This window comes from Mastomys coucha, unplaced genomic scaffold, assembly GCF_008632895.1.
Source record: "Mastomys coucha isolate ucsf_1 unplaced genomic scaffold, UCSF_Mcou_1 pScaffold4, whole genome shotgun sequence".
Classification (NCBI taxonomy): domain Eukaryota; kingdom Metazoa; phylum Chordata; class Mammalia; order Rodentia; family Muridae; genus Mastomys; species Mastomys coucha.
This window is the reverse complement of record NW_022196910.1, coordinates 1,104,967-1,130,087: the sequence shown is the minus strand read 5'-3', so window position 1 is coordinate 1,130,087 and position 25,121 is coordinate 1,104,967. Positions and strand designations below refer to the sequence as shown.

At 52.5% G+C, this 25,121-nt stretch overlaps 2 protein-coding genes and 1 non-coding gene across 3 annotated transcripts in view; 2 read left to right on the top strand and 1 right to left on the bottom strand.

The window, feature by feature from the left end:
• The first annotated feature begins 6,869 nt into the window (after positions 1–6,869).
• Thop1 (thimet oligopeptidase 1) lies at positions 6,870–19,243 on the top strand. Its single transcript, XM_031349883.1, has 13 exons — positions 6,870–7,091; positions 9,988–10,200; positions 12,152–12,300; positions 13,629–13,736; positions 14,908–15,010; positions 15,442–15,602; positions 16,333–16,468; positions 16,710–17,076; positions 17,262–17,463; positions 18,002–18,188; positions 18,294–18,422; positions 18,593–18,729; positions 18,877–19,243. Exons 1-13 carry the CDS (start codon positions 7,076–7,078, stop codon positions 19,030–19,032), a joined length of 2,064 nt encoding a protein of 687 aa, XP_031205743.1. The 5' UTR covers positions 6,870–7,075; the 3' UTR covers positions 19,033–19,243.
• A 1,793-nt stretch (positions 19,244–21,036) lies between these two features.
• Positions 21,037–25,121, bottom strand: part of Creb3l3 (cAMP responsive element binding protein 3 like 3) — a 9,689-nt gene continuing 5,604 nt past the window's right edge. The window contains exons 7-10 of the mRNA XM_031349884.1: positions 23,451–23,519; positions 22,976–23,060; positions 22,593–22,689; positions 21,037–21,970 (exon numbers count right to left, since the gene is read on the bottom strand). Coding sequence (XP_031205744.1) covers positions 21,591–21,970; positions 22,593–22,689; positions 22,976–23,060; positions 23,451–23,519 — 631 coding nt within the window. The 3' untranslated portion in view covers positions 21,037–21,590. The remainder of the gene's footprint in view (positions 21,971–22,592; positions 22,690–22,975; positions 23,061–23,450; positions 23,520–25,121) is intronic.
• LOC116076662 lies at positions 24,135–24,242 on the top strand. The gene has a single exon (XR_004113059.1). It is a non-coding gene; the product is annotated as a U6 spliceosomal RNA (small nuclear RNA).

Below are 25,121 nucleotides of genomic sequence, written 5' to 3'. Positions count from 1 at the left end.
TTTAACTATCAAATTCACACAACCTAGAATCCCTTAGCAAGAGTCTTCATGAAGTGCCTAGATGACGTTGGTCTGCTTGTGGAGGTGGCCATGATTAAACATAAGTGACATGAGAAGGCCTGGCCCATTGTCGGTGGCGCCATCCCCCAGGAAAAAGGATGCTGAAGGGAAACAGGCAGGGAAAGACACTGTATTTGTCTCTCTCTGCTTTTGACTGTGGATCTGTGTGGTTTGCTTCAGGTCCTGTCTTGACTCCCCCTCCCCCTGCCCCATGATGGACTTGCTCAAATCACCTCATCCCTCATCAAATCGCAGCTCTGCTTCATGAATTAGCCACTAGCGTTTCTGTGCATTATCTAAACTTTACTCTTGTGTTATCCAAATGCTGATCTCTGCCCTCACATCTTCTTTCAATTCCCTGGAATGCCCTGTCCCAGGAATCTCCTGGCTCAAGTTAGTGTAGACGGTTCTTACCATCTGTTCTTTGTCTTGTCAATAAATGCTGATCACTCAAAGTCTGAGCAGAAGAGAGAAGGGGAGGGGGGTGGACATCAGCCAGCCAGAGAAAGGAGAGAAGGAGAGGAGATTCAGATCAGTGAGGAGGATGGAAGATTTAGAGCCTTGAGGAAGGGGTCAGGAGAGAGCTCGTGGAAGCACACCTGAAGCCCGAAGAGCCAGATCAATAGTAATCAAGGGATGGGGCTGGGAGGCAGCCAGGTTAGCAGAGAAGACTAAGGCAGATCATTTAACTGCTCCCTATTGAAGTGGAGTTTCAAATAAATACTTTTTTCTATGTGATTATTTGGGAATAATACAAAGTAAAGAAATACAGCCACTGGATTAATTCATTACTAGCATTTATATTAAGAATAGTTCAGGGGCTGGCGAAATGGCTCAGAAGTTAAGAGCATTGACTGCTCTTCCGAAGGTCCTGAGTTCGGATCCCAGCAACCACATGGTGACTCACAACCACCTGTAATGAGATCGGACTCATGCTGGAGCGAGCGGGGCGGGGCCTGAGCGAGCGGGGCCAGCAGAGGTCCTGAGTTCAATTCCCAGCAGCCACACACATGATAGCTCACGGCCATCTGTACAGCTACAGTGTACTCATACACATAAAAATAAATAAAGTAAAATAAATCTTTAAAAAAGAATAATTCAGCCTGGTGGTGGTGGCGCACGCCTTTAGTCCCAGCACTTGGGAGGCAGAGGCAGGTGGATTTCTGAGTTCGAGGCCAGCCTGGTCTACAGAGTGAGTTCCAGGACAGCTAGGACTATTCAGAGAAACCCTGTCTCGAAAAAACCAAAATAAATAAATAAATAAATAATAAAAAAGAATAATTCAGGGCTGCAGTGATGGCTTAGCAGTTAAGAGCACAGACTGCTCTTCCAGAGATTCTGAGTTCAATTTCCAGCAATCACAAGGTGGCTCACAACCACCCATAATGAGATCAGATGCCTTCTTCTGGTGTGTCTACTATAGTGTACTCACAACCATACAATAAATAAATAACCTTTTTTTAAGATTTATTTATTATTATAAATGAGTACACAGAAGAGGGTATCATATTTCATTTTGGATGGTTGTGAGCCACCATGTGGTTGCTGGGATTTGAACTCATGACCTTCAGAAGAGCAGTCGTGCTCTTACCCGCTGAGCCATCTCACCAGCCCATAAATAAGCTTTTTTATTTATTTTTTTTCTCGAGACAGGGTTTCTCTCTATAGCCCTGGCTGTCCTGGAACTCACTCTGTAGACCAGGCTGGCCTCGAACTCAGAAATCTGCCTGCCTCTGCCTCCCAAGTGCTGGGACTAAAGGCGTGCGCCACCACCGCCCGGCAATAACCTTTTTTAAAAAGGAATAATTCAGCTGGGCAGTGGTGACGCATGCCTTTAATCCCAGCACTTGGGAGGCAGAGACAGGTGAATTTTTAAGTTCGAGGCCAGCCTGGTCTACAGAGTGAGTTTCAGGACAGCCAGGGCTACACTCTCCAGGCCTGTCTCAAAAAACCCTGTCTCAAAAAAAAAAAAAAAAAGGAATAATTCATTTATAGGCCACTCACAAAATTCTTTCCTCATCCATCCAAGTTGTAAATCTCTGTGTAGTCTGTAGCCAAGTCCTGAAAGATGAGGGGTCTCCTCAGGCTGTACATGATAACAGTGTGGCTGCGTCTCTGTTCCCTCACTGCCTACAAATGGAAAAATCTGAAAGAAATAAAAACAGACACAGGAAACAGCACCTATGAATGCTGAACTAAAATTAAAATTCTCAAGCAATGAAAAAAATGAGTCCCACATAGTGGCTCATATGAATATTGGGGAGACTGAGGCAGAAGGACCATTGGGCAGGATCTATGGAATGAGGTCACATCTCAAATGCCACTCCCCACACGTACACACAAAGAAAACTAAGAGTGACATCTTAGTATTTTATTGCTATGAAGAGACACCAGGATCATGGCAACACTTGTAAAAGAAATCATTTAATTGGGACTGGATTACAGGTTCAGAGGTTTAATCTGTTATCATAGGAGCACATGTGCATGGGAGCATCCAGGCAGACATGGTGCTGGAGATGGAACTGAGAGCTCTACATCCAGATGAGCAGGCAGCAGGAAGACAGAGTGACATTGGGCCTGGCTTGAGCATCTGACACCTCCAACACACTTCTTCCAACAAGGCTGATTTGTTTTGTAATGTGGTGGCATGGTGTGATAGGAGGGGTGCCTCAGTGGGCCCACGCTGAGGCATCCCCCCCAAGGTATCAGACATACAACAGATTTAGTATAAAATGAAGTTTATTTGGAACATGGGAAGGGGAAGTAAGGAAGGGAGTAGAAGCAGAGAAAGAAAGGGGACTGAGATCAAAGAGAGAGAGAGAGAGATAGACAGAGAGAGAGAAAGAAAGAGGCTGGCTGGGAACCAGTGGGGGGAAGAGTGAGTGAAGGACAGGGAGAGTAAAAGAGAGGGGGAAGGAGAGAGAGAGGGTGGAGGGTCCTTCTATGTCAACCAGGTTTACCCCCTGGGTACAAGCCAGGCTTGTACCTGGCTGTTGCTAGGTAACTAGGGCAAAGCCTAGAGGAATTACTAACACAGACTACACATCCTCACACTGCCACTTCTTGTAGAGAACCCCAATGTCACTCAATACACTACAGGACCAAATTCTCTGCACAAAGGAGATTGATTTGCCTCAGAGGAATGAAGGGCAGGTATAAGGGTCAAAGACAGGAGATAGAGGACCAAGGAGAAGAAGAAGGGAACAGGGAGGGCAAGGGTACTTGTTCCTGGGGAGGGAGGAAGGACTGCTTCTGGTTAGAGAGGAGACAGAGGCAGCCCCTGAGGAAACGGAGGTTTACGAAGGTACAAGGGGTAAGCCTGTGTCGGGATGAAGTGTTTAGTCTTAATTGAGCACGTTCATTAGGTGAGTGAGTCAAAGGAGCCTTTTCATTTCTGGACTTAAGTACTTTGATAGCTGGACCTTGGTCGTCAGCCCCAGGAAAAGAGGCTGTCAAATAAGGGAATGGACCTTAGGGGCTAGCTGAGGGAATATAATCTAACGGTTTGTTTTGGTTATTTGTGTTTGTTTGTTTAGCGAGGCAGAGTGAATGGGGGAGAAGGGCAAGGCCTGCCAGAGCTGTGTTTGCCTTGCTTAGGCCAGTCAGAATTCCCTCACCTGGGAGCCTATGGGGACTGTTTTTATTTACACCTCCACCAGTAATGAGAACACCTCAGTCTGATACAAAACCTGACCATCAGTGTTGAATTCACTAATCATCTTGGCTAGGAGTTCAGTGGGTAGAGCACCCTCCAAGCATGCGTAAAGCCCATTCCCAGGACTGCAGAAACCAGGTGTGGTGCTAAATGTCTGACTCCAGCACTCTGGAGATGAAGGCAGGGGGTCAAGAGTTCAAGGTTATCATCTTAGCAAATTCCAGGTAATTCTGGGCTATTGAGATCTCTGACTTGGAAAAACAACAAAACAAAACTAGGGGCTGGAGGAATGTCAATAGTTAAGAGCACTGGCTAGTCTTCCAGGGGACTAGGGTTCAATTCCCAGTACCTACATGGCACTTTACAGCCATTTGTTAATTCCGATTTCAGAGGCCTTCTTTTGGCTGCTGTGAGCACTGCATGCAGGTGGCACAATCGACAAAACACCTGGGTACATACATTTAAATGTGCATTCATGCACACATACACACAAACAAACACAATGCTCACACACAGGCACTCACACACACAAGCACATGTGCACACACATCAGAGGCAACTTGGCTCAGGGGGTAAACATATTTGCCACCAGGTCACATTTCTGTCTGTCCCAGTGTTGTGTGTATGCACGAGTGTGCATGTGCCCTGTGTGTTGAAGCATCATGTGACATGTTTGTGGCAGCCCCAGATTGAGGTCCAGTGTCTTCTTCATTCATTTTCCCCCTTGTATCTCAAACCAAAATCTCTCATTAAAGCAAGAGCCTGAAGATTCTGCTGGTCTATCCTGGGCACTTGCTCCTTCAGGACTCTCCTGTGTCTTCCTGCTGCTACCTTTTGTGGGTACTGGGGATTCAAACTCCCCAACATGGCAAGTGCTTTGCCTGCAGATACATCTTTCCAGGCCTGGGAGTTGTTTTGGGGTGGTGTTGGGGTGGGGGTAGACACCATTGATGATCAGTGTCAACTATCACTTTGATTGGATCTCACACCACAGGGAAGAGGGCTTCTTTCATTGCTTGTGGGGGATTATCTTGATTATGTCAGTCAGTTGAGCCAGGAAGATTCTCAGTCTTGATTCTGGAGAGGCTATTTCCTGGGCAGATCCTGGACTGAGTAATTGCGAGCAGATTTCTAGACCTTGGACCTGGAGTGACTTATTGCTTCTACCTATTACTGCCTTGATTTCCCCACAGGGCCTGTACTTTGAGATGTGCGTTAAAAATAAAATGCTGTCTCTCCATTATCCTACATTTTAAAAGTTTGCTTGCCCTTTGTCGGGCAGTGGTGGCAAACACCTTTAATCCAAGCTCTTGGGAGGCAGAAGCAGGTGGATTTCTGAGTTTGAGGCCAGCCTGGTCTACAGAGTGAGTTCCAGGACAGCCAGGGCTACACAGAGAAACCCTGTCTCAAAAACAAACCAAAACAAAAAAAGTTTGCTTTTGTGCTTGTATGCATGCACTTGAATGTATGTGTGTGCACCATGCCATGGCCAGAAGAGGACATGGGGTCCCCTGGAGCTGTGAGCTGTCATGTGGGTGCTAGGATCTGAAGTCCAGCCCTCTGGACTTGTGCTCTCACTGTCAGTGTTTCTGCTCAGATGGAAGGACATCCGGACACACGGGAGCTCAGGAACTACGCAGCTCCGAGAGGGAGCCCCCTCAGCAGAGGTATTGCAGTTCCCAAGGGAGGATATCCCCAGCTGAGCTGAGGCACTCAGGAACCTTGCCTGCCCCAGCTGCCTTGCCTGCCCCCACTGTGTTCGCTTTGATTCTTTTCTTCTTGGCTGTTCCGATGAGAAAGTCACACCAAGCAGAAAATCTCATGTAAGAGATTTATTGCAGGGTCCAGGGTGTGCAGGGAAGAATGCTGCCCTCTGCTCCTGGGAGTGATCAGTAGGGAATTAGACAAAGGGCAGTGCTTATAGAGGATTTCTTAGGAGGCAGGGCTTTTCAGGGCAGAGATTTCCAGATTAACGATTGGTGGGATTTCAAGTCCTGAGCTTGGGGAGCTCAGAGATTGGCAGGTTTTCCTGTTCAGGGATTGGTGGCTTTTTTTTTCTCACCCCCTTTTCCCTGCATTAGGCCCATGGGTTACAGTGGCATGTCCTTCCAGGCCACAGCCAGCTTTTGCTGAGGCACCATCTCTGGGTGGGGGTTGGGGGGCGCTGCTCGAGGAGGCTGGGGATAAGGTGAGACAGCTCCTGCAGGGGTGTTCTGGAGGGACAACCTCTGCTGTGTTGGCAAAGGTGGTACCCTATTGTAGGCAGCTTTTGTGACAGCTGTAGGCTGAGGAGACATCGTGGTGCCACCATTTTGACAGAAGCGGCCAACACTCCTAGGGGGCATCTTAACGTGGCCATAGGCTGGGACAGGAAGGAGGGGCCAGCCCTGGCTTTGAGTACTTTTGCAGCATACGGCTTGTGAACTACACTTGACCACGGAACCATCTCTCCAGTCCCCAGGTTTGTTTGTTTGGCATGTGTTTTTTCAGACAGGGTACTCCTGCAGGTTGCAAGATGGGTCAGTTTTATTTAACTTGGACTGGAATTTCAGGTGTATTTCAGCACACTCAGCTTACAAAAGCAAAACAAACAAGCAATAACCCGTGGCGGTTCTCACTTGCATTCCCAGAAACCAGGATGCTGGGGCAGGAGGATGAAACTATGTATCAAAAAAAAAAAAAAAAAAAAAAAAAAAAAAAAAAAGAAGGAAAGAAGGAAGAGAAGGTGGGAGGGAGGGAAAGAGAGGGAAGCCAGGCATGGTGGAGCACTCAGGTCATCTCAGAACTCAGAAGGTGGAGGCATGAGGATCTGGAGCTCAAGGTCATCCTTGGTTACGTGACAAGGGTGAGGTGGTCTACACGAGCCCCTGCCTGAAGAACGGAAAGAAATGATATGACCGAACGGACCAGGTACAAACCGCACACAGCCTGTGTAGAGTGAAATCCTCCAGAAAAGGCAAAGCAGAGAGGGTGTTAGGTTTCTATGGAAACAGCATCCTGGCTGGGAGGGTGCGTAAGGCTCCGCCTCACTCACCCATAATAGCCAATCACGGGCTCCACTGTGTTAGGCGCATGCGCAACATTGCACCACTGGCAGAGCGAGCTCCGCGGGACGTGGGCGGAACCACGATGTACTGGCGCCAGACTGGTTGTTCCTGCGCATGCGCAGTCGTGTCGACCAGCTGCCTTCACGCGCACGCGCCTTCCTAGCGTGCTCGGAGCTCGCGGGCGGCGGGCGGCTCGGTCTGAGAGCGACAGCGGAGGAACTGGCTGAGCTGAGACGAGCTCCGAGGAGACCCGGACGGCACAGGCGTGAGGACCAGAGGAGGGCCGTCGCCGCCCCGCGCGCAGCCGGCCGCCATGAAGCCCCCCGCAGGTACCGGCCGCCCCTCGCCCAGGCCCTCGCTTTCTCCCCTCCCTCGGGCCAATGGAACCTGTGGGATTCCTGACCCTGATCCCTTCGTCTGCAAAATGAATGAACTAACTTTCCCATGACTTCATCCTCTAGACAAACTGGATTTAAAAAGAATACTTTTCTCATGCTCCCTGCTGTTCTAACTAGGGTGAGATGGACTGCCAGCGGGGCGATGAGCAAAACCCTCACATGGTGTAAAGGCACTGGTCCCTGGAAGGCTTCCTGGAGACGGCGGTGTGGGAACCTTGGTGCCAGGACAGTGTGCTATCTAGCATCTAGAGAGGACCTAGTAATACTTCCAACTAAGTTCTTTAGTATTTTTAGGATTGGTTATTTTTAATTATGTGTGTATGTCTGTGTGTGAGTACGTGCACTTGTGTGAAGCATTCACGAAGGCTAGGAGAGTGTGGCGGATCCTCTGCACCTAGAGTCAGTTACAGGTGGTTGGAAGCTACCTTTTATGGGTGCTGGGAACCAAACTCGGGTCCTCTGGAAGAGCAGCAAGCACGCTTGACCACTGAGCTCCCTCCCCAGCCTCTCAAGTCAGCGAAACAGGGGCTTAGGCTCTGGTCACACCTCGTTGGCAAGGCTGACTGGGAGACCCATCTTTCTCTCGCCAGGCCTGCTGTATATGGGGCTGGGGGAGGGTGATCCCATATAGTGGAGCCGCCTGGCGGGATTCCACTATCAGTTGTAGACATGGCAGCAACTCAAGAAGATGAACTTGTTTGGATTTTTTTTTTTTAAACGTTATTTAGTGTGCATATGGAGGGTCTTTGTGTGGAGGTCGGAGGACAACTTGTGGGAATCTGTTCTCTCCTTCCACCTAGTCAGGTGAGGGGATTGAACTTAGATCATCTGGGTTGGCAGCAATCACCTCCAGCTGCTTAGTCATGTAGGCATCCCTTGGACTTGCTTAATCCAGAGAAGGAAACTGAGCCAGTGCCAGCCTATCTTCCTAAGTGTGGGAGGCTGAGACTAGAAGGATCCCATCTCCAAAAATTGCAAGGCCAGCCTGGGCAACTTGGCGAGATCCTATGTCAGCCCACGAACAGAAGACTACGGAAACAGCCCAAAGGGCCCTGTGTGACCTTCCTGTATCTGAAAGTGGCCCCGGGGTGTGTGGTATATGGAGCTCACACCCATACATTTTTTCATGGCTGCAGACCATCCCACAGTTATGATCAGGATCATAGGAACAGGAATAATTGGAATTACTTGTGCCTCAGGAACTCAAAGTGACCCGAAATGGAAGCAGGAGTCCAGATGTTTACAGAAAGATGTTGAAATCCTAGTTCTTCCGATTTTTGGACTGTCTCTGTTCTCATGGCTGGCCCTGCCCCCACTTGTAAAGCCCTTCGTTTCTGCGTGTGCATATGTGTGTGTGTTTGGGGGGGGTGTGCAGATAGCTTCCTCTGTGGCTGCCCATCCTCTTTATTTTTGCTTTTCAATACAGAGTTTCTCTGTATAGCCCTGGCTTCCTGGATCTCACTCTGCAGACTAGGTTGGCTTTGAACTCAGAGATTCTCCTGCCTCTGCCTCCCAGTACTGGGGTTAAAGGTACACACCAGCATCACCCAACCATGGCTTTTCATTTGAGACAGCATCTCATGTATCCCAGGCTGGCCTCATATTTGATACATAGCTGTGGATGACCCTGAACTCTTTCTCCTCCTCCCCCTCAGTTTCCCAAGTGCTAGAATGATGGGCATTCCCACCTGATTGTTGTAGGGATGGGATGGAATGAGAGCACCATGCATGCTAGGCAATGCTGCCCATTGAGCCACAGCTCCAGTCTGAATTTTTGTTTCCATTGGCTTGAACATGCTTCCACTGTGTTCTCCATTTAGACCACAAATGTGGAATCCTCTTGCTCCAGCCTCCCGAGAGCTGAAAACAAGCTCCCATCACCCCTATCCAGTCCATGTCCCAGTGAGCAGCCCCCCTTCCTTTCCTTGGCACCCCATCTTCAGGGCCTGCATTGCTGTCTGCTAAAGGCTCGAGAGCATTGTGAAGGTCTGCTCTCTGTGGGGATAAGCTGTCCCACCTTCATTTTACACGGATGTTAATTATACAGCCATTCTGCATGGGATGAGGAGCGAGATGGCCCTGCCTGGCTGCCTTGCGTGTCAGTGTTGAACAAGTGTTGCTGGGGCTGTGGGGTCAGTGCCAGCAGCTGCTAGTGCCACCGCACCTGTCCTTGAGCTGCGCCCCTCCTGGTTATCCCAGAATGCCCTTGCTGGTCCAGCTTCCACACCTGCCTTTGTCAGTGAGGCCTGATGTGGGCAGAAATGGCTTTAATTATAGCTTGGCAGCATCAGGGGTGTAGAGGGCCACACCTAACCATGCATGACATACTGCTGGATGGCTTGTGGCCAATGGCATGGAGAGCAGGGACCAGTAGGAAGACAGACTTCTGGAGCCCTTGGGCTGGCCTCTCCCAGCGAGTGGTTCTAGATTCCCCTTTTTGTGAGAAGTTAGGCACCTCGTAAGGATGCAGCTGGCTGGAACCTGTACTTATACTTCTAGGAGATCCCTTAGCAGTAACAGACCATCTAAGATCCCCTGGTGAGGGGCTGGGAGCCTGGTCAGGTTGGAGCCCCACCCAAAATCCCCCAGTAAGGGGCAGGGGGACATAGTCACAGGATAGAACTCTGGGGTCATGGTCCCTGTCTAAGGAAACACACACTCACACACCATGAATGGCTGGGGCACGGCTCTGTGTTGGCCTGCACACAGACCCTGCTCATGGCATCATTACTTCAGCAGGTCCTGAGAAGAGGCAGGTGGACAGGCTCTCCTGGGCCACTTGCTCTGGACCTGCTGAGACCAACTGTCACTGTTGTCATTCCCACAGCCTGTGCTGGGGACGTGGTGAATGCAGCGTCCCTATGCTCCACCGTGAATCATCTGCGCTGGGACCTGAGTGCACAGCAGATCAGGGATCTAACCACACAGCTCATCGAGCAGACCAAGTGTGTGTACGACCGCGTGGGCGCCCAGGACTTCAAGGATGTATCATATGAGAGCACACTCAAAGCACTGGCTGACGTGGAGGTCACCTATACAGGTGAGCACAGGCAGTGACAGCCATCTACTCAACACTGCTCCTCCCTGCACCAGAGGAGCCAGCTCAGGTGACCTAATCCTTTGTGGCATCTGTTTACCAGGTGTCGACTCCTACATGAGCTGCCAAGCAGGCCTTGTCTAAGTTTATTTTCTTTCCTTTAAGCATTTGCTAATTTTTTAGGCCAGGCTTTGTGGCACCTATCTTAATCCCAACAGTGTGAGTCAGAGAAAGGAGGATCTCTATTGCCTGCATCCATGTGTGTGCAGTTCTCACAGCAGCCAGAAGGGGGAGTTGGGTCCCCTGGAGCTGGAGTTACAGGCGCTTGTGAACAGAACCCTAGTCCTCTTGGGTGCAGCCAGTGCTCTCTGCTGACCTACCTCCCTAGTTCTTTTGTCTTCTCTTCTGAGACAGGTCTCACTGTGTTGTCGGGCTGGCCTCAAATTCGCAGTCCTCCATCCTCCAGCTCCTGTGTGGTCCATTGTTTCACCTCAGTGCAGATGGGATGGCAGGGCCTGGTGACAGACACCTTTACCCATTGCGGCATCTCACCAGCCTTTCTTTTGTTTTGAGACACCCTCTCTGTACCTGTGAAACAGTTCTGAGTCCTGGCCATCCTTCTGCTTCAGTGTCCCATGGGACACACCTCTACACTCTCAACATTGGGTCTGCTTGCTTCCTGTCCTCTCACCCAGGCAGCATTCCGACACTGGGAGATCTTGTCCTGTCTCAGCCTCGGGGCCACCTTGGGCTGCTCACATCGCCCTTTTCATATCCCATGTCACGCCTGTGTGATTGTGTTTCTGTAACACAATCCTGGGTGTTGCCACCAAGCACCACAGCTTCCGCCTCAGGCCCTACAGCCACAGCAGACCAAACCACCAGGTCTCAGTTCCACCTCCTGCATCAAGCAGTGTTCTCTTCCTCTGGTCTCGGGTGGGAGCCACCCCGTGGAGCCCTTTAGTCTAGCCTTGCTGTACCAGGCATCCTTTGCTATCCCTGCAGGCGGCTCCTGCAGCTCCTCCTCCCTTCCCTGTGGAGGCTGGAAAGATCAAAAAGAAAACCAAGATGTACCCCAGTATGCTGTGACTCCAGCACTCTGCAGGCTGAGGCAGGAGGATTGCCATAGGTTCAGGCCTCACCTATGGTATAGCAAAAACCTTGTTCTAAAACAGAAAAAAGAAAGCAAGCAAGTGGTATGGGCTGCCCCCCCTTCAGCTCTTCAGTCTGCCCACACATACTGTGTGGAGGCCCGTGTCCTCTGTGTGGAGAGGCCTTGGGCCGTCTTGCCCTCAGTGTCCTTCTGACTCTGTGCTGAGGCCCCAGTCACTTGTTCATGAGCAGCTAAAGTGCTGAAGGGACCAGGTCCTTGCCTGCAGTGGCTAGTGTCACCCAAGTGTCCCCTGACGTGGCCAGTACAAGGGGCGTCGTCACAATGCAGAATGAGCCTTAACACTTCCCAGCCCGCACATCCACACATCTGCTTCTTGCCTCTCTGGATTCTTTCATGCAGTTCGATGCACTGTGACCTTTGCACCTGGGCTCTGGCCAGTGCTGTGTGTCAAAGCTTCGCTTCTATTCGTAGTTGTATAGTACTCCAGCTTGTGGGTGGGAACTAATTCCCCACTTCTGGCTGTTGTGAATCCTGCTGTGGCACACGCAGAAGACTTGGTGGTAACCGGTGCTTTTGGCTCCATGCCTGGGGAGGGGACTGGATCACAGGGCAAGTAGAGTAATGTTCAAACTTGTGTGGCTCCAAATTCAGCATACTCCTCCTGCCTCGGCTTCCCTGCCTGTCCAAGCATGACTGGTCAGCCATTGTCCCAGTGTTTGCTTTTCAGTCCTGAGCCTCCAATGTGTCCTCACCAAGTGCTCCCCTCTGTGCCAGAAGCTGGCCATGTGCAGCAGTGTCTTGGTCTGTGCCTCTTACCTTGTCCCTGTGTCTCGCCCTCAGTGCAGAGGAACATTCTCGACTTCCCCCAGCACGTGTCCCCGTGCAAGGACATCCGCACAGCCAGCACAGAGGCTGACAAGAAGCTCTCAGAGTTTGATGTGGAGATGAGCATGAGGCAGGACGTGTACCAGAGGGTCGTGTGGCTGCAGGTGGGTGGGCATGTGTGGGAGCGTGGCAAAGGAAAGGCTACGGGGGGTGGGTGTGCGCGGCAGCAGAGGGCCGGAGGGTGGTGGTATGCAGTGGGGTCTGCCTGCTGCCACCCTAAGGCCTGGTGGCCTTGATGCCACTGTCCACGAAGGCTGTGCACATGAGCCACTGTGGGGCTGCAAGCCAAAGCCTTGTGAGCATGGAGAGAGCAGGTGCTTTGTGAACTGCGTAGACACAGCACGCCGAGGCCTCCGTCGAAATCCCTGTGATTGTGACACTTGTCAGGCTGAGGCAACAGGATCAAGAGTTCGAGACCAACCAGGGCCACTTGGGAGAAAACAGGATGTCATGGTGCCTGCCTCTCGTCCCAGCACTTGGTGGGAGGCAAGAAGTTCAAGGCCATTCTTGGTTCCAAACTGAGTTGGAAGCTAGCCTGGGCTAGCTGAGAACCTGTTGCAATAAATAAAGAGAGCTGGTGTCCTCAGTAGGAAAGCCCTGCCTAGGGCCTTCCAGCAGAGCAGGGGACTGGCTCAGCTAGGTTGCCTGCTTGCATCTCACCACCAAAAGAAAAAAATGCTGACTGAGGTTCTCAAGCTTCACTTGCCCACAGTTCACAGTGGTTGGTGTCCGCGTCTGAGGAGCCTGTGGTTAGCACTGAGCATCCTACTGTGTTGCTGGACAGAGGTGTTGCTATGTAACCTATACTGCCTGGGAACCAGGATGGTCCCTCTTGATCTGGGAGCTGGCATCTCTGGGTGGATCCAGGCCTGGCTGTGGTGAACATTTGCTTCTTTACTGGGCAGGGGCCCCTGGAAGTGTTTCTCTTTTTCATGGTGTGTAGCCCCATGGATTGAACTCTGGTCTTTGGGCTTGACTTCAATCTCCTTTACCCTCAAAGCTGCCTGTCTCTTGATCAGATTGTGGGGTTTTGTTTGTTTTAAGATGTTTGTCTTTGGGGCCTGGCGAGATGGCTCAATGGTTAGAGCACTGGCTGCTCTTCTAAAGGACCTGGGTCAGTTCCCAGAGCCCGCCTGGAGTTATAACTACCTATGACTCCAGTTCCAGGAGATCCAACACCCTCACACAGACATACATGCAGGCAAAACACCAGTGCACATAAGATAAAATGAGTTAATGTTTTTAAAGGTGTTTCTTAATTCCATGTATGTCTTTCTGTGTGTGTATGGGTGTGTTCACATGTCCTATAGCTGGAGTCATGGGTGGTTTTGAGCCACTGTGCATGTGTACTGCCCCTCCTGTGAGAACCATGGAAGGGGACAGGCTTCTTCCCCACTGGGCTTTGACAGGAGCTTTTGGTGCTTGCTTCCAGGAGAAAATCCCGAAAGATTCCCTGAAGCCTGAAGCAGCTCGCTACCTGGAGCGGCTGATCAAGCTGGGCCGGAGAAACGGGCTCCACTTACCTCAGGACACGCAAGAGGTAAGTGTGTCCTGTCCCAACTGCACTACAGTCACAGCCTGCTGACAACATCTGTGTCCCCTCCCTGAGGCCTGAGCCTAAGGAAGTAGGTCTGTGCGGAGCCAGGGAACTAGAACATCCCAGCTGCCCTCGATTCCCACCCATGTGCTTGGCTGGGAGTGTGGGTCCCCATGCATGCCTTCCCTGGGCTAGCTTGAAGGCCCTGACACGGCATGCACCGAGATGGCTGAGGACAGGTGGCCTGTGTGCTGCATAAACACAAGAAGGGCAGCGACTGTGTGGGTGCTCTGCTGGGCGTGTGCCTCAGAAGGCACACTCCTGGGTGGATCCCATCCCACCATGGTTGTCCACACCCCAGAGGCCAGGGTTGGAACCCATGACCTTTACTTAATACAGATGCCACCCTGCTGAGGTGCCAGCAGCAACCAGCAGAGGCTAAGGGAAGCTAGATCCTCCCTGTGATTCCCAGCCCGGGAGAGCAGATGCAGCTCCTCCACAGAGGAGTGTGTGCCTCTCCACAGAGTCACCATGGTCACTGAGAGCTCACATGCCTGTTCTTGTACAGTGGGACAAGGACACACAGGTGGCCATGCTTGGAACTATGGATCCTAGCATTCTCTGCCTTGTGCCCACACCTGGTCCGCATTTCAGTGAGCTCTCGTTGGCTGAGTGGCTTTAAGGAAGTGCCCGGCATCTTCCAGCCTAAGTCCATACTCAGAAACCTCAGGAGCCCTAAAGGCCACATGTGGTCCCCAGCAGCTGTTTCAGTGTTGTCTGCTGGGGAGTTGGTGCTGCAGTTCCTGAAGCTGTACTGTCCTTGTGCTGACAGCAAGGGCCTGCCTGTCACAGCTGCGGCCCTGACTGTGGCCCATGTCCAGTTCTCCTGCTCTTCCTCAGCACCCCTGATCCAGCTCCCTGTCCATTTGTCAGCACATCCCTGTCACACCCAATTCAGCTCCCTGTTTGTTTGAAAGCACGTCACTGGGCTGTTTCTAGTCAAACCTTAGACCTGTCCTTGTCAGACAGAGGGATAGTAGCCCCATCCCCATAAGCACAGTGCAGAGGTCAGGCTGCAGACTGAGGGTCCTCCCCAAGTGGGGGGCCTGGGAGAGAGGGCACAAGTCCAGAGGTCCCTGGGGCGTGGCACCCCCACACTGCTGTGTCTCTGCAGAGGATCAAGAACATCAAGAAGAGGCTGAGCCTGCTGTGTATCGACTTCAACAAGAACCTGAATGAGGACACCACCTTCCTGCCCTTTACGAGAGAGGAGCTGGGTGAGCGCACACAGAGGAGGGTGTCCTCACAGCTCCCCAGGACACTGGAGGCAAGAGCCGAGCTCTGCTGTCAGATCCATCTAGGGCCACAGTCACCCTGCCACACAGTGGGTTTTAGTTCAGGATCAGGGGTCTCAGCCGGGCTTGGGACCTTGGAGCATCAGAGCCTCTGTGTGCTATCTGGGCCTTCACCCTGTTTCTGTGATACTTTCGCTCTCTTAAAGCCTTTGGGGTCTGAGGCTCCCAGCATTTCTGGCGCAGGAGTGCACTGCCATGCCTCATCCCCTGCTCAGCACTTATCCTCACTGGATGACTGGGGACATCCTGCCAAGGTCACCTACAGCCCTGGGAGATCCCCTACAGGTTCCAGGCCCAGAGTTACTGGCCTGGCTTCAAGGCTCCCGGCTGAGCAGCATCCTTGGCATCCACAGGCGGGCTCCCCGAGGACTTTCTGAACTCTCTGGAGAAAACAGAAGATGGCAAGCTGAAGGTCACGCTCAAGTACCCACACTATTTCCCACTGTTGAAGAAGTGCCATGTGCCCGAGACACGGCGCCTGTTGGAGGAGGCCTTCAACTGTCGCTGTAAGGAGGTGAGGCTGCAGACACCACTGTCCCCAACACAGACCCTCCTGCTATAGCTGCCTGCTGTGGCCCTGTGCTCAGGTTGTCACGGGGACCCCTGTTGGCCTTGGCACGGGCAGTCCCCACTTAGCTCTTGGGCAGGAGAGGCAGTGTGGCTCCCTGGTGGTACCATGATCTCTCTGGCTTTGTGTTAGCTGAGGGGTTGCAGGTAAGTGGCCCAAGCTACAACAGGGCAGAGAAGGGAATGGGATCCTGCTTTCACTTCCTTTGGCTTTGGTGTACCTGGGGTCTGGGTCCCCCACCTTCCTGATGCTGAAGTCTAGGTGGGCATTCGACAGCTGTGGATTGCCCTGAACAGAACAGGCTGGGGCTTGACTGGGGGTGGGTGAGGTGGCCAGGGCCACTGGGGCACTGGGGACGCTGTCCTGGCCAGTCCACATACATCCTCTGGCCACTTCTTCCCCAGCACAGGCTTGCATTGCTCCTGGCCAGTCCTCATCCATGCTCTGGCCACTTCTTCCCCAGCACAGGCTTGTGTTGCTTTTCCCTTACGGTGATCAAATGGAGCCGGGGCTTGTCTCCTTGTCTTCAGTGCCATCTCGGTGGCAGGGCCACTCTGTGTGATCGAGTTGTTGCAGCCTACTACCAGCCCCAGGACAGCCAACACTCACCTCTCTGCACCTGCAGCTCTGGTTAGGGTAGTGCTGAGCTGGAGCCACCATGCCTGTGTCCCTGCAGGAGAACTGTGCCATCCTGAAGGAGCTAGTGTCCTTGCGGGCACAGAAGTCCAGCCTGCTCGGGTTCCACACACATGCGGACTACGTCCTGGAGATGAACATGGCCAAGACCAGTCAAACAGTAGCCACCTTCCTAGGTAGCCACTCCCTGCTGGCCATGGGCACCCATCTGTGCCCCACCTACTCACCATCTCTGGGGTAGAGCCCACAGCCCATGTCTAGCTTCTTCCCCACACACTTGCCCTGGCTGGGGCAGCTAGGAGTCTCTCCTGGGGTTCTGGATAGTGATGTAGCTAGATCTTGTGTTGCATGTGGGTGGGTGTTGTCCTCTGTCCTGGGCAGCGGGGGTGGCAGAGGGTGATGATGGTGCCTCTGCAGATGAGCTGGCACAGAAGCTGAAGCCACTGGGTGAGCAGGAGCGTGCAGTGATCCTGGAGCTGAAGGAGGCAGAGTGCACCAAGAGGGGACTGCCGTTCGACGGGCGCATCCACGCATGGGACATGCGCTACTACATGAACCAGGTAGAGGAGACGCGCTATCGAGTAGACCAGAACTTGCTGAAGGAGTACTTCCCCATGCAGGTGGTCACGCGTGGGCTGCTGGCCATCTACCAAGAGCTGCTGGGGCTGACCTTCACGCTGGAGGAAGGTGCTGCCGCCTGGCATGAAGACGTGCGGCTGTACTCAGTGCGGGACGCCTCCTCTGGAGAGGAGATCGGCAAGTTCTACCTCGACCTGTACCCCAGGTGGGAATGGGGACCTGCCACAGGGACACACGGGCATGGGACAGAGGAGTGGGAAGTCTGGGGCAGCCTGGGGCTCCTGCTGTGGAGAGGGCCTGCAGCCCCAGTAGCCACGGACAGGTACCCTACACTGGCTCTGGATGTCCCAGTACCTCTCGTCTCTGTCCTGACCTCATCTCACTCCCCAGAGAAGGGAAGTACGGCCACGCAGCCTGCTTCGGCCTACAGCCTGGCTGCCTACGGCAGGATGGCAGCCGGCAGCTGGCCATCGCGGCCATGGTGGCCAATTTCACCAAGCCGACGCCCGACACGCCTTCCCTGCTGCAGCATGACGAGGTGGAGACCTACTTCCACGAGTTTGGGCACGTCATGCACCAGCTCTGCTCCCAGGTGTGTACTGGGGCCCGCCGTGGTGGCCAAGAGCCCGCCCACCCACCACAGCAGCATGGTCTCTTGACACGTTCACTCCTGCCTAGCCCTGGGCTTTCTGCCCTGCATGAATTGTTTTTATTATATTTGCTAACTTTATGTGAGGGCATGTGTATGTGCCATGCACGTGCAGACCAGAAGACAATGGACCCTCGCCCATCATTTGGGTTTTAGGGTTCGAACTCGACATTAAGCTGGTCAGCACTTACCCATTGACCTGCCTCTTCCCTCCCATCTCACCCACACTTGCATGCCAGGATGACTTTGGAGACACAGTTTGCACAGGAGGGAGGCTGGAACAGAGCTGGGGTCGTATGAGTCTTAGCAAGTGTGAGGCTGGGGCATGGACACGCGGAGCCAGCACAGTTTCTTGCCTCAGCTGCTGGCATCTGGTGTTCAGGAGCCAGGGAGCTGACATGTGCTGCCTGCACAGGAGCTGAGACCTCACAGAGGCCTGGGCCAGCATGCCTAAGACTTTACCTGCCTGTGCCTGCTCTAGGCAGAGTTTGCTATGTTCAGTGGGACCCACGTGGAGCGAGACTTTGTGGAGGCGCCGTCCCAGATGTTGGAGAACTGGGTGTGGGAGAAGGAGCCCCTGACACGCATGTCTCAGCACTATCGCACGGGCAGCGAGGCCCCTCAGGACCTCCTGGAGAAGCTCATCAAGTCTCGCCAGGCCAATGCAGGTAAGGCAGTGCTACTGTGGCCATAGGTGCTCAGATGGATGAGAACCTTGGGGGCGCGGGGGGGAGCTTTCCAGGCCTGAGGCTGACTTCTGACCTCTCCCCAAGGTCTCTTCAACCTTCGGCAGATTGTGCTTGCCAAGGTGGACCAGGTCCTGCACACACAGACAGACGTAGACCCAGCTGAGGAATATGCCCGGCTCTGCCAAGAGATCCTCGGGGTGCCAGCCACACCAGGTAATGGTTCACACTGCAGGGCCACCACCGTCCCAGCTCCCAGAGAGCTGAGAATTCCCACCCTGGGTGGCACTGCAGGAGATTCAAGCCTCACCCATGGAGGCTGTGTACTGTCAAAGCATCCAGGACCTGTCACCATAGGCCCCTCACTGCGCCCCATGTCTGCCCAGGTACCAACATGCCAGCCACTTTCGGCCACCTGGCTGGTGGCTACGACGCCCAGTACTATGGCTACTTATGGAGCGAGGTGTACTCCATGGACATGTTCCACACACGCTTCAAGCAGGAGGGTGTGCTTAGCCCCAAGGTGAGTTACCGTACACTGGCCCTGAGGCTCCCAGGCAGGCAACAACTGGAGCCCGCATCTGCGCACGCACTGAGATGCTGGCCCCAGGTTACTCAGTGAAGCCCCAGCTGCCCACTCCACCCTATGACGCACCCTCCTTTTCCCCAGGTTGGCATGGACTACCGGACCAGCATCCTGAGGCCGGGGGGTTCTGAGGATGCCAGCACCATGCTGAAGCAGTTCCTGGGTCGTGACCCCAAGCAGGACGCCTTCCTCCTAAGCAAGGGTCTGCAGGTGGAGGGCAGCGAGCCGCCTGCGTGCTGACCGGTCCCCAGCTCGCCGCCCTGTGCCTTAGCCCAGCCTGCCGGGCAGCAAGCTCAGCAACCCTTGGGCGTATGGATGAGCTCGGGGCAGTTTTCCATCCTTGTCCCACCCCGGCCCCAGGTCCCGTGGCCTCAGGTTGCCTAGTGGTCTCCTTGCACTAGCTCCTCCCCAACCTGATGTTGGACATTAAATTCCACACAGGGGTGCCCTGCCTGGTCCTCCCTCTGTACTGCTTTGCCCATGGGCTCGGCCTGCCACATCTTCAGTGACATCATGGGTTATGTGACAGTCTAGCTGTTGGAGAGTGCTAAGAAATGGTGCCAGGGTCACTCAGGGTCACTGTGTCTGTTCTCAACCACCAGCTTCATTCTAGGAAATGGTTGGGAGTAAGACTTGGTGAGGGATTGCCACCTGCTGGCTCTGTACAGTAGTGCAACCTCTATCCCATTATTTAAGCAGAACAAAACAAGATAAGGACCTTGTGTAGCAGAGGCTGGCCTCCTCTGACTTGCCCAAACATCAGACAGTATGAACACATGGACACAATTGAAGAACGAGTAGCCACAGCCGAAGGAAGCCAGTGAGGTCAGCCGTGATCCTTGAGTACCACAAGGTCCCAACTATCTAATCAGTGTGCCTCACTGTCCAAAGACCAACAGCCGCCCCTTCAGGCACAGTGCACATGCCCATCTGGTATGAGGAGGGCTCACGACGCAGGGGGATAGGCATCTCCAGGCTATCGTAGGCTGTGTGGCTCATGTCTCCAGCAGACATCTCAGTTGCTGCCTACACAGGCCTTCAGGCTTGAGTTTGAGTCCCCAGCACCATGGGAACAGTTCTTGGGGTTGTGATCCTTATAACGTCAGCACTGGAGTGGGGCAAAGACAGGAAGATGCTTGGGGCTCACTGGTTAGCCATCCTAGGTGAATTGGTGAGTCTGACGGTCTCAGAAGACGGGCCAGGGGCTGGAAAGGTGGCGCAGAGGCTGCAGCACCAGGTGCTCCCACAGGACCCAGATTTAATTGTCAGTAACCACATGGAGACTCGCCCGCCTGTGCCTCCTCTTTCTAGAGGGTCAGATGCCCCTCCTAGCCTCCTTGGGCACTGCGCTTGTGTGCATAGACAGGCACACAGGACATCTGGGGGCTGAGAGATGGCTCAGTAGTTAAGAACACTGTGTAGACTTAAGCTCAGGATCCACCCATCATATCTGGCAAAGCCGCCGCTACATTCAGGCAGGCCCTGCTTCTGGCTCGACTGGGATTCACACTATGGTCCTGATGCTTGCCCTGCAATCATCCTTACTCAGCAAGCCATATTATCCACCCCAAGTCTGTCTCTTTCTGTTTTCCACACAGTGTCTCAGTGTATCCCTGGCTGTTCTGACTTTGTAGACCAGATTGACTTTGAACTCTGAAATCCTCCTGCCCCTGCCTTCCGAATGCTGGGATTTGAAGTGTGGCTGCTATCCATTACACAAGATTATCTTTTTTTTTTCCCCTTTTCCTCCTGTGTTTACATTGTCTCAGACAATGACTGACATCCTCCTGACTGTTGTGTACAGCCCACAAGGCCAGACATCATCATCCCCATGACCCTAGTCCATTCCATGTCCCCAGCTTCCTCACCCATAAAATCAGCATAGGGTGGGGCTGCGAGGGGCAGCCAACTAAGACCCTCCTGGAAACAGGCCAGAGTTCACGCCCTGCAGGGCCCTCCAGGCTTCCTTCTACTCTCCAGTGCTGAACTCACTTCTGGATTACCCATCAACCCCTCATCTCAGGTTGCTTGCCAGAAATGGGAGCCTGTGTGTGTGTGTGTGTGTGTGTATATACAGGGTCTCCTATAGCTCAGATAGGCCTCTAACTCCCTGTGGACCCAAAGGTAACCTTGAACTCAGTTTTTTGTTGAGCCGTGTCTCACTATGTAGACCAGGCTGGTGTCAAACTCGCAGAGATCTACCTGCCTACAGCCTTCAAGTGCTGGGATTAAAGGTATGTGCCCCCACAAGTGGCCTGACCTTGAACCGTTGATCCTCCTGCCTCCACCTCCCAGTGCTGGGATAATAGGTATATACCCTGCACCTGGCTCCTATGCTGCTGTAGGTGGAGCCCAAGGGCTTCGCACACACTACGCAAGTGTTTTACCCACTGAGCCACAGCTCCGGTTTTGTCAAAATACTTTATTGAAGGTCACACAGTCTTAGAAAAGAGGGTGGTGTACACACCTTTAATCCCAACACTTGAGACACAGAGGCAGGTAAAGCTCTGTAAATCTGAGGCCAGCCTGGTCTACCAGAGAAGACCTCTCTCCAAAAGAGGATGGAAGTTTATGGGCTGCACCTTGGTGTTGGGAAGCCCAGATCCCCGTAGGCTCAGCATCTTCCTAGTGGTCAGGGGAGAGTAGGAGCTCTGTGGTTGGAGGTTAGGGTTCAGGTATTAGGTGTCTGTCTGTATGGGCCTTCATGTTCCTGTGCTTGGAAATCCCATTTCCCCATGATAATAAGGGTCAGCTTCTCAAGGAGGCTGTCAGTCCCCAGGGCTCCCTGTGTCAGCCTGTCACAGCACCCCCAAAGCATCTTGCACCACACGGACCCTAAGCCACCGTGGTACCCAGGACAGCCACATCTCCCTTGGCATCTCCAGCCCCACTCGGCCCGGGCTAAGCAGTGGTTCTGAAGCCACCCAGTCCAGCAGGGTGGCCCGTCCCAGGTCCTCTGTGGAGTTGGCCAGCACCAGGGTGGAGTTGTCTAGCTCTTCTGTCGGGTTGTCCAGCACTGGAATTTCCAGAAAATTTCCCCAGTCTGCACTGAGGGAGCCGGAGGAAGAGCCTTTGTGGGGTGTGCCAACGTCGGGCCAGGGTCCTGGGACCTCGGATCCTGGGGTGACGTCGGGAGCCACGCGGGAGGCAGCGTGGTTGTGGAGGGTTCTGGAAAACACTGGAGAGAACTAGGGAGTTAGTAGAAGCAGACATGAGGCAGATCCTCAGCTTTGTGGAATCTTGCCTGCCCTAGCTGGGCAGGATGTAGTGGGAACTGTGTCCCCTGGGTTATGTGACACTCATTGTGGGCACTGTGGTTTTGGGGGTACCACAGCACTGCTGTGTGGGTCTGAAGACTGTTTGGCAACATTCTGTTCTCCTTGTGTTCATCTTGTGTATCTGGGACTTGAACTCCAGTCTTCAGGCTCAGTGGAAAGTATCTCTACTCTCTGAGCCATCTGCCTCAAGTATCCTGATGATGATTATAGTGCTGGTATGGGCTCTTGGTTTTGAGAGAGGTGTGTGTGCGTGTTCACTTCTTTTTTTTTTTTTTTTTTTTTTTTTTTTTTTTTTTTTTTTTTTTTTTTTTGGTCAGGGGTCTCACATAGCACAAACTGTTCTATGTAGCCAAGAATAGCTCTAAAGTAACCCCCTGCCTCCACCTCCCCAGAGCTGTATGACAGGCCTGCACCATCACCCCTGGTATCTATGGTGTTGGGAAAAGAAGCTAGTGGCCGACCAATGCCCTGCCCGCTGCACCCCACCCTCACCCTGAGGATCAGAAAGCTGGCACTGCCTACCTCGCACTGGCACGAAGTCTCCAGGGCTGTCGACCTTGTTGGAGTTGAAAGGGCTGATGGAGGGGAGGATGATCAGGACGAAGGACAGCAGAAGGACCTGCCAGAGATGAGGTGGGGTCACCCCATCCTTCCCCTCCTCTGTGAGCACCCTGAGCTCACAGACAGGGAAACTGAGGTCCAGCTATCAGAGGGTGGGTCTCAGGAGGAGGCTGAGACTTTTTATTTTATTTAAATTTTTTTAGATAGACATGTTGGTTATTGGAACAGCCTTGCTTTGTAGCCAGGCTGACCTGTAACACCCACACACACAACCCCTCATTCAACTGAGACCAAGGACTCCACCAGTCTTGGGGTCCCTGAGAATGCCTGCAGGCAGGACTCACCGCTATGCAGGTGCCTGCATGGGCGGGCTTGCTGGTTGACTGGACCACAAGTGCTTGCAGGTGTTTCAGCTGCTCCAGAAGAGACCTTACAAGGAACACATCCGGGTTGAGTCCTGGACTCTCCATGTTCCTTCCTGGCCCTTCCTGGAATCCCCAGTCTCCATGGTGTACACACTCTACCTTTCCTAGGACACACTCTCTGCCTCTCAATCCCTCTGATCCTGCCTCAGGACCTTTGCACAGGCTGTGCCCTCTGTACCAAGGACATTATTTCCACTGCTATGTCAGCAGCTGGCCCTCACTCAGCCCACAGACTTCATATATGTGGTTCCTCTCTAGCCAACCCTCACACACCTGTCAAAGCCCCCCAGTCCAAATGCCCTCTGGTGGACCGAGGTCTAATCGCTTACTGTCCTACAGGCACCGTTCCTCCTTGGAGAAACCCATACCCCAAGCCCTATCAACACATACTCACAAGTTTTGCTTTTCTAAATGCAAAACCTTCCTCTGCAGCTCCTGGTTCTGGGCAGTGCACGCTGACATCCTAGGAGAACAAGGACAAGTGACACTGAGAACATGTCTGTCACCCACCAGCCCCATGGACAGGTCCCTCTTCATACACGGGGAATCAAAATCCAGAAAGGACAAATGACAGCTTGAGGACACACTGCATCTGTAACAGTTGTTTGTGTGTTCTGTGGTGTGTGCCTGCTTGTGGAGGAGGGGAGGCGACACCAAGTGCCTCCATTAATCTCTCTCCTTTTTTGGGGGGGGGTGGGTTTTTTGTTTGTTTGCTTGCTTTGTTTTTTTCTGAGACAGGGTTTCTCTGTATAGCCCTGGCTGTCCTGGAGCTCACTCTGTAGACCAGGCTGGCCTCGAACTCAGAAATCCGCCTGCCTCTGCCTCCCAAGTGCTGGGATTAAAGGCATGTGCCACCACTGTCTGTCCTCTTTTTTTTTTTTTTAAAGATTTATTTATTGGGGCTGGTGAGATGGCTCAGCGGGTAAGAGCACCGACTGCTCTTCCAAAGGTCCTGAGTTCAAATCCCAGCAACCACATGGTGGCTCACAATCAGCTGTAATGAGATGTGATGCCCTCTTCTGGTGCGTCTGAAGACAGCTACAGTATACTTATTTATAATAATAAATGATGTGCTCGCTTCGGCAGCACATATACTAAAAAAAAAAAAATTGGAACGATACAGAGAAGATTAGCATGGCCCCTGCGCAAGGATGACACGCAAATTCGTGAAGCGTTCCATATAAAAAAAAAAATAAATGAATCTTTTTTAAAAAGATTTATTTATTATATCTAAGTACACTGTAGCTGTCTTAGCTGTCTTCAGTGTGAGCCACCATGTGGTTGCTGGGATTTGAACTTAGGACCTTCAGAAAAGCAGTCAGTGCTCTTAACCACTGAGCCATCTCTCCAGCACCTTTTTTTTTTTTTAAATATTTATTATTGTTGAGACAGTGTCTCTCTTTATAATGCCTTGTCTGGTCCAGAGCTTACAGAAATCCTCTTTCCTCTGACTCTCCAGTGCTGGGATTAAAGGTTTAGGACACCATGTTTAGATTTTTATCTATATGAATGTGTTGGCCTGTGTGTGAAAGAAAGCACTTGCACACATACACATACACAAGTACCATGTGCATGCATTACCCATGGTGGCTATAAGGTGATGCTAGATACCATGAAGCTGGAGTTACAGACAGTTGCGGGTGCTGGGAAATCAATCCAGATCCTCTACAAGAGCAAGTGGTATAGTAACCACTGAGCTGTCTCTCTAGCCCTGTGCACAGGTATTTTTATTATTTTTTTAAAGATTTATTTATGGATTTTATGCATATGAGTGTACCATTGCTCTTCAGACATAGAGGGCATCAGATCTCATTATGGATGGTTGTGAGCCACCATGTGGTTGCTGGGATTTGAACTCAGGACCTCTGGAGAGCAGTTGGTGCTCTTAACCGCTGAGCCTTTTCTCCAGCCCTATTTTTTTTTTATTTGTGTGTGTGTGCACAATAGTGCAGGTGACCACAGCAGAAATGGGAGTTAGATTCCTTGCAACTGTCATCCCAGGGAATGTGAACCACCAATGCTGGGAATCAAACTTGGGCCCTTGTGAGAGAGCAGCAAGTGCCTG